The sequence below is a fragment of the Prunus mume genome, linkage group LG1 (assembly GCF_029339155.1).
Source record: "Prunus mume cultivar Tortuosa linkage group LG1, ASM2933915v1, whole genome shotgun sequence".
Classification (NCBI taxonomy): Eukaryota; Viridiplantae; Streptophyta; class Magnoliopsida; order Rosales; family Rosaceae; genus Prunus; species Prunus mume.
The window spans coordinates 25,708,021-25,723,263 of record NC_142698.1 but is presented as its reverse complement, the minus strand read 5'-3'; the positions used below and the strand labels follow the sequence as shown (position 1 = coordinate 25,723,263).

The 15,243-nt window shown below is 35.4% G+C and overlaps 2 protein-coding genes and 1 pseudogene across 2 annotated transcripts; 2 read left to right on the top strand and 1 right to left on the bottom strand.

Moving 5' to 3' along the window:
- Positions 1-668: 668 nt before the first annotated feature.
- On the top strand, positions 669-1,342 carry LOC103324118 (triosephosphate isomerase, cytosolic-like). The gene is made up of 4 exons (XM_089048833.1): positions 669-769; positions 865-940; positions 1,121-1,243; positions 1,326-1,342. The coding sequence occupies exons 1-4, from the start codon at positions 731-733 to the stop codon at positions 1,340-1,342; spliced, it is 255 nt and encodes an 84-aa protein (XP_088904959.1). The 5' UTR covers positions 669-730.
- A 4,774-nt stretch (positions 1,343-6,116) lies between these two features.
- On the bottom strand, positions 6,117-7,452 carry LOC148921440 (uncharacterized; annotated as a pseudogene).
- A 442-nt stretch (positions 7,453-7,894) lies between these two features.
- LOC103323408 (triosephosphate isomerase, cytosolic) lies at positions 7,895-10,958 on the top strand. Its single transcript, XM_089055012.1, has 9 exons — positions 7,895-8,022; positions 8,254-8,329; positions 8,512-8,635; positions 8,745-8,844; positions 8,944-9,061; positions 9,314-9,408; positions 9,881-9,959; positions 10,509-10,591; positions 10,693-10,958. The coding sequence occupies exons 1-9, from the start codon at positions 7,984-7,986 to the stop codon at positions 10,741-10,743; spliced, it is 765 nt and encodes a 254-aa protein (XP_088911138.1). The 5' UTR covers positions 7,895-7,983; the 3' UTR covers positions 10,744-10,958.
- Positions 10,959-15,243: the final 4,285 nt, after the last annotated feature.

The following is a 15,243-nucleotide window of genomic DNA, read 5'->3' as shown; positions in this document are numbered from 1 at the left end:
GTGTTAATCATAACAAAAACAAATTCGGCGAATAAATTAGGAGGCTCTCATAGAGTCATGGTGGTGCTCTCACAGAGTTATGGTGGTCAAAATGGTGGTCCAAGAATCTTGCTAGAGAAACAAGAACTGGGGTGATATACTAAATGAGCGGATAAAATTGGATGATGCACATGATCTTCGAAGAACAAAGATTGGTGATATCACTACTTGAAAGGCCTAAGAAAAATACATGAAAATTTTCAAGGAATGCTTTGGCAGCATGTTGGGTAGGTTTGTTTTTGAGTTCAGTGTTGTGTCTTTGTGAATGAAGTTTTCTCTATTTATAGGGAATGGTTGCCGCCCTAGAAAGAACCCCACTTCACGAGGAAAAACTCATGTGACTTGAAGACTTGGTCCAATGAGAATGAGTGGTGGTTGTCTACGGAAGTGGAATAGACACAGAGAGACATGCCTAGGGAAGTGAAGAGGCCTAGGGAAGTGGAATAGACACACATAGGCATGCCTAATGATAAGAATAACAAAAAAGGCTCCTCCTGCAGCCTTCTTTTCTTCATCAAAATTATTTTTATAATAAAAAACTAATGGATTGTCACAATCGTACAACAAATATATAATGTAAGTGCCTTATCAGTCGATTGACCAAAAAGAAAAATTAATTTGTCAGTCCCCAAAAAAAAAAACCAAGAGCTCTGATTTTCAATTTTAGCTATTAATCACGGTTAAAGAGAAGATGGGCAGAAAATTCTTCGTCAGTGGCAACTGGAAATGCGTATGTCTGTTATTTTATGATTCCTACTGTTGGATTTGATTCTGTGATTAAGCTGTAATTTTTGGTTTTTTTTTTCCTTTTTTCTTTTGTTGCAGAATGGAACAACTGCAGAGGTGAAGAAGATTGTCACCACTTTGAATGAAGCTGAAGTCCCTTCAGAAGATATTGTGGGTAAGTTTTAGACTTTAATTTGTTCTTGTAATCATTTACATTTCTTCACATAAAGTAATTGTACTTTCTTAACAAGGGATAGCTTTTTTAGTTGTATACTATATATTGTTGTTTTTTAAGCTCATGGTGTTGTGCAAGTATTTCAATGTTTGATTTAGTTGTGCTTTCCTTTTATTGCAGAGGTTGTTGAGAGCCCTCCATTTGGGTTTCTTGCTTTTGTGAAAAGTTTATTGCGGTCTGATTTCCATGTTGCGGCACAGAACTGTTGGGTTCGCAAAGGTGGTGCTTTTACGGAGAGGTTAGGTATGTTTGTATTAAACTGCTAGGCATGAAGTTTAGCGAACGAGTAATTGTTCACAAAATGACCAGTTTCTTGTTTGCTCAGTGCGGAGATGCTGGTAAATTTGGGCATTCCGTGGGTCATTGTTGGTCATTCTGAAAGAAGACTTATTCTAAATGAGTCCACGCAGTTTGTTGGTGACAAGGTTGCTTATGCACTTTCTCAAGGCTTAAAAGTTATTGCTTGTGTTGGGGAGACTCTTGAGCAACGAGAATCAGGATCGACAGTGGCTGTTGTTGCTGCACAAACAAAAGCAATCGCAAGTACTTGTTTGACACTGACAAAGCAAGATTCTCATATGTTCTTTGTTTTAGTAGTAGTTTATTTTTTATTTTTTGGTGATGTGCCCAGGTATTCGTTTTGTGATGATTTGAAGGATTTACATTGTCTGAATTTTCCTTGTCAGTGTCAAACTAGACAATGTAAATCCTTCAAGCTTTATACTTCTGTCTGGGTTTAAAGTTTGAAGGATTTACATTGTCTGAATTTTCCTTTTTCGCTTTTTCCTGATTGGTATGTGTACTAGCTGACTCCTGACTAACCCTTTCTTTTCTTTCAGAATGAGTATCAAGCTGGGAGAACATTGTTTTGACTTAGGAACCAATTTGGGCAATTGGAACTCGGAAGGTTGCAAGCCCTGCTCAGACTCAGGAAGTGTGGGATGGGTGAAGCATTGTATTGTTATGTCTTATATGGTTTCTTGTTTCAATGAAAGTTATCTTGTTTGTTCTTGTGAGTAAGCTGTAGCCTGGGTCTTGTGCAGTTATTTTTTTCTGAATAGTTACGACTTGTAGGAAAGTGAATTCGAACTTGGGACTTCCTCTTTAGAAGAGATGTGTGACACTTGTGCTTAAATTTGAAATTTATAGTAAAGGTATATGCATAGAGCAATCTTACAATTGAGAAAGTGACCGCTATAACATTGTCTCCTTTCCTAAGCTCAGTTAAATAGTTATTTCATGCGCCTTTCATTCTTCTATAAGGTGATAAATGGTCTTTTTTTCTTTCTACCTTATCTCAGTTACCTGTCTAGTTTCCCTTCAACTTCGGTCACTGATTCTTTTATGCTCATTTTTCTTTGATTAGCCGGAGTTCATCAAGTCAGCTACAGTAGTGAAGAAGAATGTCCGCCGTTGGAAACAAAGTTGGATTTAATATGCAACATTTATATACTTCTTTGAGCTATGAGAAGTGATTGGAATAGTCATCGCCAGAACGCGGATGACATTCAACGATTGATGTAGTAGAAACTGCACTTGCATATTAATAGTTGACAGTCATTCACGCCCAGGTTCATGGGCAACTATACCTAGCATATTTCTTCATTTAGATGTAGCTTGTTGAGCCATAATGTAATAATATACTGTTGCCAGCAAGGTCTTAAATATCGATAGTTTCGGAAATATCGGTGGTTCAAAAACACGGAAATATCGATGGAAATATCGGGAAAATATCGATATTAATAAAAATTGGATAAAAACCACGGAAATTGTGATAAATACATGGAAATTTTTAATGAAACTTTAGAAGAAGTTTATTTAGTCAATCATCTATTATTTTGACACAAAAAATTGGAAGGAAATGCATTGCATAGTGGTTTGAGTGATTTAAGTTGATTATATTGCGAGCTAACAAATTCTGTAACTTAGAAAATATGTAGTAATTAATGAAGAGAATTAAACACCCTCATAGTAATTTATTTATAATTTTTTAGTACAATATTTTACACTTTATAAATTGCATGGTAAAATACATGTGTAACCTTATTTCACATTATTCATTGGATATGGTACACGTTTTATATTTATTATTTATCAAAAATTGAAAAATAATTAAACCAACTTGACTTTTCATGAAAATTAGGCACTTTACCATACTTAAAAAATAATAGTGAAGACTGAAAATTAACTAAGAACATAAATAAATTTATCAAAGGAAGAATTAAGTAGTAAACAAAGAAAATAATTATAGAGATTTAAGTAATTAAGCAACAATTTGAAAGGGAATTTAGTAATGTAAGTACTTATAATGAATAATAAAATAATCAATAACATTAAATGGATTAAATAGAAAAGAAATAAATTATAAGGACATTTTAGAAAAAGTAAAAGGAGAGAGAAAAATTTTAAAAGAAGCAAAAATGGACAAAAATGCCCTTATTTATTTTTAGATTTCTAAGGAATCCAATACATTTGCATGTCTTTGATTTGTTGATTAAAGCTTTGGCTTTTTAGTGAAATTTTTTATGTCTAAAACCTAAAAAACCTTAAATTATATTAAGTAATTAAGTAACTGATCAACAATATAAAACAATAAGTAATTATGTTAATTTCTATTTTGAGAAACAGCTTGCATGTATTATAAAATATAAATACATATTCTATAGCTTATTATCACAAAGTGAATGCCAGCGTGGTGGTTAAAGTGGCTATAGGTTTCGGAATTGAGAGGGATTCAAATCCCCCTATGCCCGCATAAATATCAATTTTTCATACTGTGGTTGCCAGTATGCCACTCAAAAGAAAATTAAAAAAATATAGGCTACCATACAAAATATTAATATTAAAGGGTCTGATGCTCGACAATCAAACCCTACTCTCATCATTTTCAAGATCATCTTTAACCAACATAATATTCCTTCTGCGGGTGAGCTTTCTTTTTTTGGGTTAGATTAAACTTTTTATGACTCTTCTTCTATGCCTTTTATTCCAAATCCCCTTTCCGGATTGAACTCCAAAGTAATTAAAATAGAGTAGCTCAAAGTTGGAAGGAAATCGAGCAATAAAGGAAAATTCCAATTAAATGTCAATTATGGTGCTAGGAAAGGGGTGCATTTTTGCTCATCACCTTAACTCTAGGTGTACCCTCACCACCCCTCACACATGTCCATGGGTTTAACTATGGTTACTTTTTTATTTTTTATTTATTTGATAACATTATTATGAGAGAGAAACAATATTTCAATAAGATTTTTCCTGATTTACCCTTATTAACCTTGCAAACTTTCCACTTTTCTAAATTAATTAACAACTACCCAAATAAACTTTTCACTTTTCACGGCTCATAATTTTAAAAGTTGTGTATATGATCCAGAGATTGTTGAAGAATTTGAATCAAGTTGGGAAGCTTTACTTGATGATTATGGATTGAGAGGAAATAGTTGGCTAGAAAGAATATACGCATTGCATGAGAAATGGGCACAAGTTTATGGGCGAGACCACTTTTGTGCAGGTATAAAAACATAGAAATCCTATTCTTTTAAGTTTTTATTTTGTGAAATATGATTAATTCATGTTAAATTTTTTTCTAGGTATGACAACAACACAAAGAAGTGAAAGCATAAACGCATTTTTGAAAAAGTTTTTTTCTCGAAACATGGTCTCATAATTGGCAATGGGGTTAGCAACGTGGGTCTTAAGGTATTGGGGTTGTGCTCACATGAAAAAAGTGCATGAAAAGCATCTATGAGCCGTGAAAAGTGGAAAGTTTATTTGGGTAGTTGTTAATTAATTTAGAAAAGTGGAAAGTTTGCTAGGTTAATAAGGGTAAATCAGGAAAAATCTTATTGAAGTATTGTTTCTCTCTCATAATAATGTTATCAAATAAATAAAAAATAAAAAATAAACCATAGTTAAACCCATGGACATGTGTCAACTCTAGAGTTAAGGTGGTGAGCAAATGCACCCTTAGGAAAGAAGAAAGGCATATTGTTGGGATTTTCTAATTGATTGAGGAAGTTTGAAGCAATTATTTGTCTGTCAAGATTTGTATTTAATTTTATATTTAATTTTATATTTTGAAGAATAAGTTATTTATTATGATATTAATTTTCCTAATATGATTTTAGCTATGATTTTTATTATTTTCTTGTTAGTTAAGTTTATGAATATTCTAGAACCTAGGTTTCCTACGGTTTTAGGGTTTCTTTGTTTTTTATTTAAGGCAAAACTCATGGTGTTGTATTTGGCAGTTTATCATCTTATTTTCAATTAATATTTTTTAGGTTTACTCAATTTCTCTAGTGGATTCCAATTTGTTGGTGGATTCCAACATTGTTACTTGTAAGCCTCGTTTGGTTCATGGGAAAGGAGACTTTGGGAATGGGAATTCAATTGCTTTCCCATGTTTGGTAAGTCTAGGCATGAAAAATTGTTACCTGGCACATGGGAAAGTAGGGGGGAAAGTGAAGCCTCCTATTAACTTGAGTTTTGTTTTCCCTTCTCACGAGAAAGTTTAGGAAAATAAGCCAACATTCAATGCACAATTTTCATGACTATTTTGTCCTTATGAACAATTTAGAATTACAATGTATCATTAAATGCATTCTTTTTTTATTTGATTTAATATGGGTATAATTGGAAAATTATACAAACTTTGTTTTCCATTCATACTCAAAACAAACATGGGAAAGGAAACAAAGTGAAATCTCTTGGTTACTTTCCCGACATTACCAAACGTGGGAAAGGAATCTTTCATTCCCATTCCTTGGGAAAATGACATGGGAAGTGATTTCCCCTCAAATCCATTCCGTGAACCAAACGGGTAGGGTTGTCATTCGATCTCTTTATCCTTTATATATGGCTGAGTGAGTCGAGATTGAGCCTTTATGCTAAATCTTTAATAGTTTTCAATAAATAAACACAATATAATATAAGTTACAAAAGTAGAGAATGCACACATGATTAGGTAGACCAATGTGCTATATGTAGATCCAATCACACTGCCCCAATTATCAAACAAAGCACATATCACTAAGCAGAGAAGACTACAATTACTCATTTTAAGCCCAAAAAAATTGTCGACAATTGCACTTGGATTGGAAATAATGAGTGTAGTTCAATTAGGAAGTGGTGTAGGCCAACGTTTGAGAGAAAGCGGGAAGGCATTTGCCCAATGATGGAACTCACCACCAATTACAACTGTTGGCCTGATTCTCTCTCGTGAACGAAGTTCTTGTACGAAAGTTGCATGCTACAATATCTCCACTGAAATTTACATACAAAATATCCTCGTCGTTTGGGTCAAAAGCCCGCACCCTATTCGCACCACCCTCCTGCCTTTGCCTGCCATTTAGCAATGTCTGGATTTTTCGCAACCATTTCGTTCAAGTTAAGCTTTTTTATCAAACACCATTTCATCAATCTGCCAGCAATTCCATCCGCCTTCTGATCATCTTCTTCTTCGACTTATTTCAACTCCCAAACACACAAAATGCCACTTTCGTAAGGATCCTCCATTTCATAATGGCACATCCGCAGACGCCCCTGGCACACACCTAGGCACTCAAAACTTTTATAATGTTGTATTCGGGCTTATGAAATTGAACGAAACGACATAATTCATTGTTGACGACAATGTCACCAGTAGTAGCACCGGTTGAAATATTGTTGTTTGTGTTGTTGAACGGATCCACCCCAATAAGAATGCCACCATAACACAACCAGTACAACATTCCATTGTAAGTAATGCCTGCAGTACAAGCACATAAAGTAAAATTAAATTCTCAAGAGCTCGATATAAGTGACTCTCTCCATTCACCAGTCTCAGAAGAGTAGATTTCCATTGTGAACTCCAAGCAATTCTCTTGATCGCACGACCCTGTACCTATACTCAGCATTAAGCTTGATGTTATTAGAACTTGTTCGATTATCGACGAGTTCCTCATGGTTATAGTAGGGATGGTTGCACGTGAATCCCCTTATGAACTTGAGGAGTGGGAGGAAGAGCAATCCATTGCCTGGTGTATGGATTGCAAATGTAGTAATCTCGTTCGAAAGTGGTTGAGCACAAGATTAAGTCATTATATGTCCCTAACATGCGTGGCTCTATTTGTGTGATAAAAACAAGGAAGGAAACTGAGAGATAAATTGCATGATTTGCACTTGGTCAGAAGCGCAGCCATGACAAAATATTCCCAAATCAGATACCGTCCATATATCATATTATTGGTTTTGGAATAGAATAATATCGCATCCATATCAGCGTCTCTTTCAACCAATACATCATCAGTTGGGCATTTTTGCAGAGATACAAAGTGGAGGACAAAGTAAGGATCTGAGATTAGAGCAAGCCAATGTCTGGACACACACTTGCACTGAAAAATGATTTTACTGTAAGGAAGTCGACAAAGGATTTCAACCAACAGATGCTGAGGAAGATCATCAATATTCATATTTAGTTTACTATAACTTCCTCTGGTTGCAGATTCGTGATCGCAGTGAAAACATGTTGGAGACTAAAAAAAAAAATCAAGACTTAGAGCTCGGATTGGGAGTGATTCAAAAGAGAGTAAGTCAAGACTTAAATAGTAGAATCCGATAGGAAATTAGAAGGGGAAACAAAAAATTTGAATAGGAAACTACTTATTAGGTCACAATGATTATATAGCGAAAAACAGTTGTTTGCTTGTGATCCACGGCTTTGACTTTTAAACCCCAAATAAAGGCAAGGTTTGACTAAATAGACCATGAATCCCAACCCAAGAAAACATACAATGGGCTGGCCCGTATTGTACAAAATCAGAATATTATGGACTGGGCTGATACTGGATAGGCTCAACCCGACCCGATTCCTAAGTGCACGATGCATCTTCTTGTACCGGCACAGGCACAGTCTAGAACAGTGGAACTACAAATATATAAAATAAAATAAAAAGCAAGAGCCTTGATTTTCAATTTGAGCTGTTAATCAAGTTAAAGAGAAGATGGGCAGAAAATTCTTCGTCGGTGGCAACTGGAAATGCGTATGTCCCTGTTATTTTATGATTCCTACAACGTTGATTTGTTTTGGTGGGTTTTGATCGATGTCGCGTTTGTAAAGATATTTCAATTCATATTTGATTATTGACAGCAGACCAGCCCATTAGTATTGGAAATTCCCAGTACTAAGTTTGTGTGAATTGTCTGAAGAACAGTGGCTTTGGAGTTGATGAGTATCAGATTGAGTTGTGATTTTTGGGTTTCTTTTGTTGCAGAATGGAACGACTGCAGAGGTGAAGAAGATTGTTACCACATTGAATGAAGCTGAAGTCCCTTCAGAAGATATTGTGGGTAAGCATTTAGACTTCAGTTTTTGCTCAACTTGTTGTTTTAGTCATTTACAGTTCTTCACATGAAGTAATTGGTACTTTCTTAACAAGAGGTAGCTTTATTGTTTTATAATTTTTGTAAAGCTCATATTTTTGTGCAAATATTTCAATGTTTGATTTAGTTGTGCTTTCCTTTTACTGCAGAGGTTGTTGTGAGCCCTCCATTTGTGTTTCTTGCTTTTGTGAAGAGTTTGTTGCGGTCTGATTTCCATGTTGCGGCACAGAATTGTTGGGTTCGCAAAGGTGGTGCTTTTACCGGAGAGGTTAGGTATGTTTGTATCTAATTATCAACAATCCTGTCTATTGTTAAACTGCTAGGCATGAAGTTTGGAGAACAAGTAATTGTTTACAAAATGACCAGTTTCTTGTTTGCTCAGTGCGGAGATGCTGGTGAATTTGGGCATTCCATGGGTCATTCTCGGTCATTCTGAAAGAAGACTTATTCTAAATGAGTCCAATGAGGTAACAAGCGATCCAGTTTGATCTTTATTTCTTCACTTTCTTTGGTTGACTATCTTGACACAATCAATTATTGTTCTTGCGGTTCTCTTTGTCCATGCAGTTTGTGGCGACAAGGTTGCTTATGCACTTTCTCAAGGCTTAAAAGTTATTGCTTGTGTCGGGGAGACTCTTGAGCAACGAGAATCAGGATCGACAGTGGCTGTTGTTGCTGCACAAACAAAAGCAATCGCAGGTACTTCTTTGCCACTGACAAAGCAACATGTTCATTATTTGGTACCCTATGTTCTTCGTCGTATTATATTTTATTTTTTGTTTCTTTTTTGGGGTGTGCCAAGGCATTCCTATTGTACTGATTTGGTTCTAGGATCTCCAGATTATATTTCTGCCTGGTTTTAAAGTTTGCAGGATTCTCCAGACTTTTCCTTTTTCATTATTTTCCTGATTGGGATGTGTACCAGCTGACTAGCCCTTTCTTTTCTTTCAGAAAAAGTATCGAGCTGGGAGAACATTGTTTTGGCGTATGAACCAGTTTGGGCAATTGGGACTGGGAAGGTTGCAAGCCCTGCTCAGGCTCAGGAAGTAAGTGTGGGATGGGTGAAGCATTGTTATATCTTATTCTTAAAAGTTAAATGTTTTATTGTTTCAATGAAAGTTATCTTTTGTTTGATCAGGTAATGTAAATGTAGTGGGGAACATTTTCATGACTTCTTTTACAGTTGCTCACTTTCTTATTGTGATGTCTATGATAGTAGAGCTTAATTTGTATATTGTCTTCTCTGTACTTTTCAATATTTTTTTATTGAGGAACAAATGAATAATGGAATATTTTCTACTGGGGAACAAATGAACATTTTACGTTATGAGTTTACTCATGTGTGATAGCATTTGTAACCTTGTCTCCACTACGCAGCTCAGTGAAACAGTTGTGTTTCATGCGTGTGGCCTTCTTCTATATTTCATTAAGTTTTTGTATGAACAGTCTCATTTCTCATGAGTAGTTGTTAGTTTCCTTGTTACTATGTCAAGTTAGTTAAAGAGGTTTTATTAACAGGTCCATTTTGAGTTGAGAAAATGGCTTCATGACAATGTTGGTGCTGAAGTCGCTGCATCAACCAGAATTATTTATGGAGGTACACTTCAACTTTTAGTCATGAATACCATATGTGTCCTATATTTCTTTGATTTGGACAGAGCATAAATTTACGGACTAATCATCAAACAAAGCAAGTTATGTGCAAGTGTTAAGCCAAGTGTTAAGCCTTCATGACTTATCTTGTTATGAGTGAGAAACATAGCATGCATGTGGGGGTGGGGTGGTTTGCTATTGCAGTGGCTTCTGCCAGTAGTCTGGTTGTCTAAGTTGAGTCAACCGATTAGTTGGAATCTGAAATATATTGGTCTCCAAAAAAACAAAATATTTAATCCAAGCTCAAACCAGAACCAACCTTTTGTTAGTTGAGTTGCATCAACTATTGGTCTGAGATTCACTAAAGATGCATCCTTTCCGATTCTGAGTTGAGTGCTTATACTTCTGTCTTTAGTTCTACATGAATATGGAATACGGAACATAATCTAGTTCCAATTGAACATTATAATACCAATCATAGAGAGGAGAGAATCATCTTACATGATACCCTGGTTGTGTAAACTTATGTTTTAATCACATGTATCGCCTTTAGGTTCTGTAAATGGAGCAAACTGCAAGGAATTGGCAACACAGCCAGATGTGGATGGATTTTTAGTTGGCGGAGCTTCCCTTAAGGTGATAAATGAATATTCTTCTTTCTGGCTTGTCTCAGTTATCTGTCTGGTTTCTCTTCAACTTCGGTCACTGATTCTTTTATGCTCATTTTCTTTGATTAGCCGGAGTTCATCGACATCATCAAGTCAGCTACAGTGAAGAAGAATGATTGAGGTCAGAGAATGTCCATCTAGCTTGTTGCCAAACTCGAGTTATAAACTTCTGTTGTTAATACTTGTCAAAAAAGACTTGTACTGTATTATTACTTGCCAAAAAAATCCTTGTAGTTGTGTTGCCCAGCACATTCTCGATGTAATAAGTAAGAATTCCTTGGTACTGAGTTTACTTTCAATTAAGTGGAAATATGATTGTGAATTTGATAAGTCAAGTGGGGTTTCTCTTATTTTCTCTTTTTCTCCTTCTGATAAGTCAAGTGGTTGTTTGGTTCCTGGCTGAGGTCTAAAGAGAGTCATATTTGATATAAATTTTAAATTCAATTCTTTCTTGTTTCTCCCACTTTTCTTTTTCGCCTTTTTCTTCAAATCTTCAACCACTTTCGTCTCTCGTTTATTTTTATCTAAAAAAATTATTAATATTTTTGCACCCTCAATTAGTGGGTGCTGAAAGTGTAGAAGGCATTCTTTTCCGCCTCTTTTGTCAGAAATTAAAAAACCCTTGTCTTCTACCTCATCGGCATGGTTGGCCACTCCATGAGGCATGGCTATTTCAGCAGAGGTATGGGAGGCAAGTGTCATGCACATCGCATCCAGACACCTTTCTTTCTGTTTCTCATTTTTGGGTTGGAAATAGCAAGTGTCAAATGGAATTGTTCTGTTACTGCTCTGTTACTGCTATCCGAAGTCTAGTACCAGAGAAATCTCATATGATGGATGACGTTCAACAGTTGATGTAATGGAATCTGTACTTGCATCAACAGCTGAAGGTCATTCACGCTGAAGTGTTTGTGGGCAACCATACCTAGCATATTTCTTGATTTGTATATAGCTTGTTGAGCCATATATGCATATAAATATACTGTTGCCAGTATGCCACCCAAAAGAAAATTTAAAAAACTTAGGCTGCCATACAAAGTATTAAAGTAAGGGTTTGATGCTCGACAATCATACTCTACTTTCATTTTCAAGATTATCTTTGACCAACACAATATTCCTACATTTCCAGGTGAGCTTTCTTTTTCTTTTTATTTTTTTGGGTTAGATAAAACTTTTATGCCTTATTTATTTTATTTTTTTTAAAAAAAAAAATCCCCTTTCCAGATTGAAGTCTACTCTAGAGTCTACACTGAACTCTTTTCTTTTTCTTTTTTTTGAAAGAAAAAAAATTTAATAGAAGCATGATTAGGCATGACTTATATTAGACCAGTGTGCTATATGTTGGTCCAATCACACTGGACCAATTATCAAACAAAGTAGGCGTATCAACATTTTTCTGACAACCAATGAACCATAGTTTTTCATCAAAATGCACTTATTAAATGGATTACAAATTTATTTGATTCAATTCAATCTCTGTGCTTCATGTCAATGCCATTGACCTAATGGTGCATTATGTGGGTTGACCTGTGGTCATTTCTTTTATAATAATTCATTTAGAGATAAGATCGACCAGTACACCATTTACTAAGGTCTCAAAAAGATTCGTTTCAAGCAAAACTATCAAAGGTCGTGGCTCATTGCCGGTCGCATGAATAATGACTTTTGCAACACTGCAAAATAGCATAGACTGACTATTATTGTTCAAAATATTATGAGTTGTGATAACAACAGTTGCGTCTATGAATATAATGCAGCACCATTCAACACTCTCATTAATTGCATTACACATCAAACGTATGCTGCATGCACGACTGATGTTGCCATTTAATAAACCGTCAAATAGGCTGTTTATCGTAATTATTTACAAGAATATAGGTTTATGTATTTGTGTACTGTAATTTACATATACAATACATTATTGAAGACTTTTATGTCGTAAGTCTTATATGATTATCCTGTTTATATGTTGATTATCATGCTAAAGTCAATATCTTAGCACCACCACCAACCCCTATCTGCTTAGACCAACAAAAGGTACTAAAAGGAAAGCACATGGAATTGAAAGTGTTTGTTTGTTCCACTAGTTTGGTAGATCCCCATGTAGCAACTTCTTTGTTGGCTAATCACTAAAGCTGTGCCCTGGGTGTAAGCAAAAGATAACAATCACTAAGCTCAGATTAGTCTCTTTTTGCTTATTTGTTTTAACAACCAAGCAACAAAGGAAAAGCCCCGCAGTCCTTTTTCCACAAAACTCTCCCTCACAGAAAAAGTCAAGGAGCAGTTTGTAACATGTTTTGATAACTTGCAGTAACTTTCGACACAGTCAACATAGTTACCTCCTTTTTTGGGTTAACAAGTAATGACATAACTGCCTGCGTAATCTTGTAACATTTTTTTTTAGTACAAGAGATAACTTAAACCACAAGAAATGGATTTTTAACACACACATACACAATTAAGATGTTACTTGATTTTGAATCTAAGACTTTTGGTTTGCACGTCAATATCTTTTTTCACTGAGCTAGACCCCGTTGACCATAATCTTGTAACTTAAGATGTTCTTAGAAGAAGAAAAAAATTAAACAACTATTATTAGTGATGGCAAGTTGGAAACTATAACAAGACAATGATTTAGAATTAAAAAAGAAAGGGGTTAGTGGGTAACACCTTTTATGAAGCATGATCGTATTTAGTTTAGCTAATGGTGGGTACTAGGTTTATTGAAGCATAAATAATAGTTTAATTAGCTCGTACACAAAAAACTAAGGCACACTTTAGATCCTCCTTGAACAAATACAATTTCATATACATGCCCACTTAAAATAATGCTATGAGAATGTACGGAATCTGACCCTTGAACCCGTCAATCTCGTTTACGAGTTTACAAAATTGGCACCAACTTTGACAACTTCACATTCTTAACATTATTACGGTACATTATGATAATGGTGAAGAGCACCACTTGGGTGTAACGCATCATTCACCGTGTTTTGATTAACGGGTTTTTATCATACACATGTCATATTGGAGATTATTTAGATTTATTTTTATAAAAAATCAATTAAATTGGAGATCATTTATAAATCCATATGTGTCGGCTTTAGTAAGAATTAAAATCCTCATGATGAATTGTTCATTTAATTAATGATCTTCAATTTGATTGATTTCTTTTTTCAAATATGATCGTTAAACGATGGTTTAGAGAATGAACTACCCTGACTATAACATGTGTATAATAAATATTCGTTATTATATAATGTATCATTTTCATTCATCTCTATTAATTTAGGGTGCTTACTTTAACACACTCATTTTATAGAACTCATTTTTTTTTACCTCCAAATAATTTTCATAACTTAATACTTTTCCAACCTCGGATATGCTTTCTTATTACTCTTCTAATTTGGCACGCAAAACCTAAATTTAGTTTTTTTTTTTTTTAAACCAAAAAAGGCCTAAATTTTTCGACACCGTTTCAGACACGGGTGGCTCGGCTCTCAAGGCTTATACACGGCTGGCTCCCTCCCTCCCGCCAGCCGGCTTCTGGGCCATGCTCCATATTCGCGGTGTTATGTTTGCCACTTGGCAAACATGCCTCCGGTGGGTCCCAATTCAAGACTTTTTGTGCGAAATCCGAACGATGTGGTGGGACGATCACAGCTAAGATTTGCTGGGCATGTAGCATGTGAATGCGATAAAAGCAAAATCATGATGACAAGTGTGAAAAAAGTATGCATAACCAACGGCTGTGATTTGATCAGAGAAATCGGGACTTCAAATCGGGATTATGATTACGTTTACTACAAATGGAATGACGCCATATTTGGCCACGGAAAAGTTCAATTTTGGAGCAACCTAAAATTGCAAAATTGGTTTGGTACGTGTCTCTGCCTCACGGGATGTTTGGTCTCCAAGTCGGGAAGAGAAAAAGGAGGGCAAGGGCTCTTCCGACCTCAAATTTGGCAGTTTTTGCCACCAACTTGGAATTTCTTGCTTTCTAACGACATCAATGTCAGCGGCCATCCATGTACACATGCTAAATTCTTTTAAAGTAACAACTTTTTATCAATAAGTCATCAAACCAACTATGTGATGAAAGAGATATATACACAGTCACACGACGAATCATGCATTTTGTTTTTGCCTCGTAGGCCAAATTGCTATTTATATAAGGTTATATTCTTAATAGATACTATTCCTATTCGGCTCGCTTTTGTATAATTTACGTTCTTAAAACTTGTCCACAAATTTGTGCAGTGTGAAAACATGCCCATACTTAATTAGCCTTATGTGGGTTGGCTAATGTGTATGCATCAAACACATATGGATGCCGTACTGAAGGTTTTTTATTATGAGTGGTCAAGAGGATTGCTCGCCAGAGTCGCCCTCCAAGATTTTCATGTGGGTGAAGAAAAACCAATAAAGCTTAGAATACAACAACATTTTTCCCCCCTACCTCATGGTACATAAGTACATGTATGGTTGGGAGCTGCATGCCTCTGGTGCCATAAAATTTCAGATTTGAATTAGCAAAAGAAAAGGAAAAAAAAATGGAGTCACGCAATTATGATGATCTCCAGCACTTTACAGCCAAGTTATGTACTGTTTGCTTGATTG